Source organism: Mus pahari, chromosome 4 (genome assembly GCF_900095145.1).
Source record: "Mus pahari chromosome 4, PAHARI_EIJ_v1.1, whole genome shotgun sequence".
Classification (NCBI taxonomy): Eukaryota; Metazoa; Chordata; class Mammalia; order Rodentia; family Muridae; genus Mus; species Mus pahari.
The window spans coordinates 70,148,649-70,156,542 of record NC_034593.1 but is presented as its reverse complement, the minus strand read 5'-3'; the positions used below and the strand labels follow the sequence as shown (position 1 = coordinate 70,156,542).

The 7,894-nt window shown below is 40.4% G+C and overlaps 1 protein-coding gene across 1 annotated transcript in view; it reads left to right on the top strand.

The window, feature by feature from the left end:
- Window positions 1–7,894, top strand: part of Rapgef2 (Rap guanine nucleotide exchange factor 2) — a 175,411-nt gene that overhangs the window by 106,537 nt on the left and 60,980 nt on the right. Inside the window, exons 6-7 of the mRNA XM_029538030.1 lie at window positions 4,920–4,995; window positions 6,754–6,921. Coding sequence (XP_029393890.1) covers window positions 4,920–4,995; window positions 6,754–6,921 — 244 coding nt within the window. The remainder of the gene's footprint in view (window positions 1–4,919; window positions 4,996–6,753; window positions 6,922–7,894) is intronic.

Genomic DNA, 7,894 nt, shown 5'->3' with positions numbered 1-7,894 from the left:
TGTGTGTTGTGTGTTGTGTGCTGTGCTGTGTGCTGTATGTTGTATGCTGTGCTGTGCTGTGTAGTGTGTTTTGTTTCGCTGTGTGTTGTGTGCTGTGTGCTGTGCTGTGTGCTGTATGTTGTATGCTGTGCTGTGCTGTGTACTGTGTGTTGTGTGCTGTGCTGTGTGCTGAGTGTTGTGTGTTGTGTGCTGTGTGTTGTGTGCTGTATGTTGTATGCTGTGCTGTGTAGTGTGTGTTGTTTCGCTGTGTGTTGTGTGCTGTGCTGTGTGTTGTGTGCTGTATGTTGTATGCTGTGCTGTGCTGTGTACTGTGTGTTGTGTGTTGTGTGCTGTGCTGTGTGCTGTATGTTGTATGCTGTGCTGTGCTGTGTACTGTGTGTTGTGTGCTGTGCTATGTGCTGAGTGCTGTGCTGCTGCTGATCTTTCAACCGATATGGCTGGCAACAGGTCTTGCATGCTGTTATTTCCATAAGGCTGAGAGAGCCAACAGTTGACAAATGTGGACTTGTGTAACTTAGCTGTCATTTTGTGGCTGTTTAATATTAAAGATTGTAAGAATGTACTGGAATTACATTGAAGGTGAAGCACTGAAATCAAAGTTGTGCAGTGTGTTTGCAGAGAACAACTTCTTTAAGAACACTCATACCGTACTTGCCCCACCCTCACATCCCTCTTCAATTTCATAGCTGCCTGTCAAAAGCCAGTGTCTAGGATCGAAAAGGACCAACAGGATTCTGACTTACCTGGCATGTTGGCAAGTGTATGTGCATGTGCACATACACACATTGACTTCTGTTTTACTCACAGGTGCCCACAAAAACTGAAACTACTGTAAAGACTGGGATGACTTTAAAGTGTTTAATCCAAAAGTAAACAAAACAACACTGTATCTTTGAAAGCTCAAAGTGGCAGCAGTTAACCTATCTGTAGGTTGCACTCAGGGCAGGCGCTGCCAGAGGGCACTTGGTCTGTATGGCTTTGACATTCAAATCTCTGGGTATTTTCATCTGACCTAAGGCTCTTCCTGCACTATGTGATTTTGCTGAATTTGAATTGCTTTGTGAATTACAAATGCTGAGCTGCCTTTCCCCTCTCTGCTAGCTGGCAAGTGTGCCTGGCCATTGAGAGCTGCCTCTCACTGAAGGCCAGTCTGGGCTGTCATTGGGTTGCAGCTGTTTGAATACTCATCTTCCACGGACTGTAAACTACTGAAGAAATAGTGGCTGTATTTTGTGAATTTTATTTTGTAAATTCTTATGTTAATTAAAGGGCTTATGTTGATAATACTGATTACCTGTCCAGTGAACACGTTAAGAGGAGTGGGCAGCAAAACACTTTACATGTAAGAAATAATATGGAAGAGCCTTATTATTGTCCATGGACAAAAGGGAAAATGTGGTTATGTTGAGTTAAAGCAAACATAGGTTATAACTGGTTGCTCGGGACACTCACTGAGTGTCTGTTATATGTGTGCCCTCCCCATGTCTTCTCACGTACGTACGTTCACTGCGGTGGTCACTTTGGTGCAGTGTTTCTCAGTGGGGTGGTCCAGTCTCAGACAACCTAAGGTTTTGGTGTGTGGCCTGGGGGGTTCTAACCATGGTCAGGCCTTAAGTGGTAGGCAAGCACTCTGGTTGTTTGTTTTGACTTCCTGCGTTTCCTTACTCTTTACTCTTTGTAAAGAAACCTAAAGCCACTAAAAGAAACAAGCTAGTTGTGGGGCTCGCCCTTCTGTCTTCCCTCCATCCTTGGCGGCCTCTCACTTTCTTCCTCTGTGAAGTTGTCTATTCTGGCTAATTCCTCTAAGTGGAGTTTTTGTGACTGGCTTGTTGCCCTCCGGGTGATATTTTTAAGCTTCATCCATTTGTATCATGTGTCAGTTCTTCAGCCCTTTTAATGTCTGAACAGTCCTCCATTGTGAGCTGCATATGGTGTCACGCAGTTGTACGCCGAGCACTTGGGAGGCTTGAGGCAGGCGAAGCATGGCTTTGAAGCTAGCCTGGGCTGTGGAGCCAGACTCATCACCAGCATTCTGAAGTCTATTTTATGTGTACACAACACTGTTTGTTTGGTTAATAGAGTTGTTTCCATATGTGGCCATTGTGAATTATATTGCACTGAGCTCTGCTGTACAGATAGTGGAGTCCTAGCACTTCCCTAGCACTAGGGCTGTGGATACCATTGTACTGGCTTCATGATTTTACAAGTGGTCTCTAGAGATCCTAGTTCCGATCCTTATGCTTCCAGCTGCGATGTAACTAACTGACCCTTCTCCTCACTTCAGTTGGCTGTTTGATAAAAAGACAAATGCCTTGCTTAGATTTATTCCAAGGGTGCTAGCCTCTCCTTTAGCGTATTTTGAGAAATAATGTGCTGGAGAATTGTTTTCCCTATTGACACATGTCTACAGGATGTGAGTCTTGTGGACGTAGTTTATCAGTTCACCTGTAGCTACCATGTCCCAGACTCTCCCGGGAAGATATTATACAGTGTAACCTTTGCATGTTAATTCAACTGAAAGTCATGAAATTCTAGAAGCTAAACCCTAGTTGGTAACAGGATTTGCAGTGTAGAATAGGACGTGGGGACTTGGTACAGGAACTGTGCATACCTGCAGCGCTGTGGAGTTTGCTAGTGTTGAAGGTGGGGATCACCTTTTCCTGCTGAAGTTTGTGAACAACCCTGTGGCAGCAGGTTTTGATTTCCTTTATCAGGTATTGTAGGATCATTGTATGCTTTACAAATATGTATGATTTCTTTACTGTGCCATTCCACATTTTCAAAAGAAGCAATCGTGCTTATAAAATTGTCTAGGTCAGAAATGGAATGAAATATGACAACTGAATCTCCCAGTTGTGCTTGAGCTTGCTTATTTATTTTGAGGTGTTGGCAGTTGAACCTGGGAGGTGCTCTTGCTAATTGCACATACCACACTGAGCCACACAGCACCCCTTGCCTTCATTTTTAGATTTTGATGTTAAGTTACTTAGTAACAAACCTTAAATATACAGTATACATTTTTACCTAGTCATGTAATAGGATTAAAATGATGATATTGGTAAGCCTGTTACGTATTCTACTAATATGCCAAAATTATTTTTCAAGTTGTTGAGTACCGTGGTGTCCTGAGGCTGATGACTGGAGTCACTTTCTTCTTTGAGATTGTGTCTCTCTGTCAGTCCCAGAACTCCTACATCATGGCTAGTCTCACTAGCCAGCTTGCTCCAGGGATCCTCTGACCTCCCTTTCACCACAACAGCCATGCAGGTTTGCAGTGGATTCTGGGATCTCAACTCCAGTCTTATTGCTTGTATGGCAAGGGCTTTAACCACTAAGTCATTTCTTTACCCTACTGGTAGAAGTTTTCTACTTTGTAAGACATGCTACAGTATGTATGTTTGAATATGTCTGAATGTATGTGAGTGTTTTAGAAAGTATTTTTCCAATGGTATTATCTATAATTCTGGGTTTGATCTTCATAAAACAAGTTTTGAACCCTGAAGAACATAATTGATGAGTCTACTCTGACTGGTGACCCCTCATGTAAATGAATAAAACTGACAGATGAAGTGGTCGGAGGGATCTCTTGATTTTCATAGCTTGGTTCCTACTATGTGAAATATTGCACGTCATGATATAGGGGCCCTATAAAAGGACGGAGAATCTCCTCAGAATGCCTGGTTAACTTGGTGTTGGGGAAAAGTGTTCAATTAAAATTTGTTATTGGAAATGTGTTTTTTCCTTAAAAGATGTTTAAAGTGTAATATGTGGAGTATGGGCTTTCATTGTGTCTAAAGAAGATAAGATGTTTATCGTTGCATGAAAATGGAGAATTGGAGATTATCATGTTAAGCCAAATAAACAAGTCTCAGAAAGACAAATGTCACATATTTTCTCTCAGATGCAGCTTCAGTATTAAAAGCACAAGACACAGAAAGCGGGAGGGAGATGAGAGGAGGCAGGGCAGAGGGAGTGGGGAAAGGAGCAGGGTAATAGAAGGATGCACAGGTAAGACCACACGTGCGTGCGCAGAGGGATTACACTGAAACCTTGTTTGTCTACAGTTACCGTGTGTACTAAGCAAACTAAATAAAATATTACTAAAACATATACATGTAACATGGTGAAATGTATGTATTCAGTCTTCATTGAAGCTTTAAAAGGAGAGGGTTTTGTAGTAGTGATACAAACAGGTAGTTCATAGATGGAGAAGGAAGGCTGGAACTGCTTTGGCACATGTGGGTTCTAACTTGTAAAGAAAATGTCAGAACAAAACAAAACAAAACAAACAAACAAGAAAAACACTCTTCTCCAGGATTAAAGTGGGAGATGGGATGGAGGAGTATGTTCTGAGTCCCCAGGGTGGCTCTCTCAGGGAGGGAATTCATGCACACATCTGCACACACATCTGCACTCACATCTGTGCACACCTCCTCTCCTAGCTTGGCATCTTTTTCTTAAAACATTTAGAATAACTTGATCAGGGAAATTAGAAAATAAATACACTGCCTCGTGGAAGGGATATTTAGTCTCAGCATATTAATTTAGAAAAGGGGATTGCCTGTAACTTATATTTTATAAACATTTTGTAGTTCATAATGGTGCCAGTTCTATCTGTATTGGAATATTCTAAAACTTCACCTCATTGAGAATGATTTCAAACCGACCATCACAAAACATGCTTGTGTTAATTCTTCCTTGTTTACATTATTAATTTGAAAACAAATTTCCAGAAAAAACATGATTGAAACTTAGGAATTGAAGTTATTTTGTTGTTATTTCTTTGTCTAATCACGACGAAAGACACTTTTAATGTGTTGTTTTTGTAATTGAAAAAAATTCCCTTAGATGGAGGTTAGCTAGAGTTCCTAATTCATGTTTCCTGATCCCTAAATCTTGTTTTCTTTGCCTCTTTCTAGTTTTGGCAAGCGTTCTGCAGGAAGCTTTAGGCGTGGCTGTGAATGCATCGTCTTAGAGCCTTCTGAAATGATTGTGGTAAGAATGTCTCTTTGAGAACTTTTTAATTTTCTCAAGTATTTTTCAGAAAAAAGTAAAAAGTGAAAGCTTTTTCACAAACTACTTATTCATCATAAAGCACTGTATTTTTGTAGCAGATTTACTTAATAATTATGAATTTTAATTCACAATTGTAATATTATAATTATTAAGTATAGAAGATAGAAAGTTGAAAAGGGATAGTGTTTGGTATTTGAACTTTATAATTCAGTCAGTGGTTATTTGGGGGCACCCTGGGACTGTAGAAATTTAGCTCTGAGGGACTTATGCGTTGAACATGTTCCTGAATTCCTTTAACTGAGAGGATGTTAGAGACCTGCTGACGCCTTTGTCTCATAATAGAGTGATTTAAGATACATTACGATAAGGCTTCATATGGAAAGGTAAGAAAGATGTTAGCAACATAATTATTTTAGTAAAGAATTAAAGCAAAACCATCTGTGGTACTTCTTTCTTACTGCATACAAATAATTTAGGAGAGGGTATTAGACATTGTTTTAAGGTAACCAAAGCAAAGGCGGGTGGGTACAGTACCAGCCCTCTCTAGCCTCCTTCAGGATGGCTCTGTGTCCTCATCTGTCTTCTTGTTCAGGAAGGAAAATATCATAAAGTAAATGATGGCATAGCCATGGTGATAATGGAACTCTCTTGATCACATTTGGTTAAATATTGGTAGGTAACTCCAGGTCAAGTTTTTAGGGGCAATTTCAATCTTCCCCCAAGATGCTGCAGAGAGATTTTGTCAGCAGTAAGAACTTCCTCTCTGAACCTAGTAAAAAATTGGGGCCAAATCTCATAAAATGAGAAAATAAAATGGCGGTGGTAAAAATTTAAGATTATGAAAACCATGGACATATCATCGGACTTTCCAACACTTTAAGTCGAGATTTTTTACTCCTGTCAATGCTGTTTTCATGGGTTTTCTTTTCTTTTCTTTTCTTTTCTTTTCTTTTCTTTTCTTTTCTTTTCTTTTCTTTTCTTTTCTTTTCTTTTCTTTTCTTTTCTTTTCTTTTCGTGAAGTTCCTGAGGGTTCATACTTTGACAGTATTACAGGAACTGTGAGCATAGCCTCTGGGTGAGCAATCCTGAAGACCATAACCGGAATGAGCTCACTTCACTTAGCTTGTTCCTTGTTAGTGCGCTCACTAGAATTTTTAGATGTGTAGAAGGAGGAATTGGCTTTTTTTTTTTTTTTTAAGCAATTAATACTACATAAGCAGAAAGAAACCGAAGGCATGCTGTGTAAGCGGAAAAGGAACCTGGTCCCCTAGAGCCATCCTGCTGGAAGTGTCTGATTCATTCAGGGTTTCAGGGGGTTTTACAAAGTTTCTCAAATGCATCAGATTTGTGTGTGTGCGCATGCACACACACACACACACACACACACACACACACACTAAAGTTATGACAAGCAGTGGCTGTATTCATAAAGTGTGGTCATACCCCATGACCTCTTTGACTCGGAAATCAGCACAAAGTCTACTTAAAGTCTCTTCCCCCGAAACTACAGACTTCCATGGTAACCCAGATTGTCCTAAGTGGAACTGAGAATGCCTCTTCACCCAAGTGTCACTGCAGGCCAGTTAGCCTCAGAGATGTGCAGACACATTTAACGTTTGTCTAGACACGGCTGCAGAATGAATGAAAGCAGACCATTTGTAAGTTTATTTTCCAATCTGGTGTTAATGTGGAATGGTCTGATTGGAGAAATGAAATATCTCGGGGGTTTTATTTCAGGTGGACTATATGGATGAAAATGAAGAATATTTCCAGCGTCAAGCTTCCCACAGGCAGTCACGGAGAAGATTTAGAAAGATCAACCAGAAAGGTGAAAGACAAACAATTATTGACACAGTGGACCCTTACCCTGTGGGTAAGCCACCATTGCCTAGAGGCTACCACACGGTAAGTCACACAGCACAGAGTTGGTGCTCCTCATAAGTCTTTTTGTGATGGGGATGGGTAAACAGAAGGTTACAATTTGATTAGTTTTGCATTATTTACTTAGTCACTTTATTATTTATCTTGAGACTGGCCTTCCTGTGTAGCCCTGACTGGCCTGGAACTCACAGAGCCCCATCTGCTCTAGTTTGTTTACTTGCCCTTGAGTTTTGCTGCTGCTTCTGGTAGACACCCACATCGTTTCATCTGAATAGATTTCAGAAAGTATTGAAACAAGGAGTGAAGAGACACAGCTTAGTCGCTGTATTTCTTACACTCTTCTCAGAGATAGGCTTTGAGATAGGCGTGTAACTTTTGAGTTGGTATTTTGTAAGTTTCCTTTTCTTAATTCAAGAGTTCAGCTTTCTGCCGTGCACCTGTCTCAATGACTGATATCATATCTGGCTTTTATTTAAGAAGTAGATATGTGTAAAACTGTCATAGTACTTCTGTGGGTTTTTATTCTAGTGTGAGACTAGTACCTCAGCTCTGTTCATTGTCCAGAACTCAGATAAAAATCACCTGAAATGACTTAAAGAAAAAGAAACATCTCAGTGTTGATGTTCTGAAATGTTTCTGCAGAACAGGTTCAGAGATCCTCCTAAATGCTGGACCCCCTCGATTGCCACTGAGGTCATAGGTATTGAACTCCTTTTACATTTGAAGAGACGAAGCCTTGGATAGTGGATGTATAAACTTCCATAAAGTCAGTTTAGAGCCTCGGTTTTCTTTTGTTTTCAAATGAAACGGCCCCCCTTTTAAAAAAAAAGATTTATTTATTTTATATATATGATTACACTGTAGCTGTACAAATGGTTGTGAGCCTTCATGTGGTTGTTGGGAATTGAATTTTTAGGACCTCTGCTTGCTCTGGTCAACCCCACACGCTCAGTCCCTGCTTGCTCTGGCCCAAAGATTTATTCATTATTATGCATAA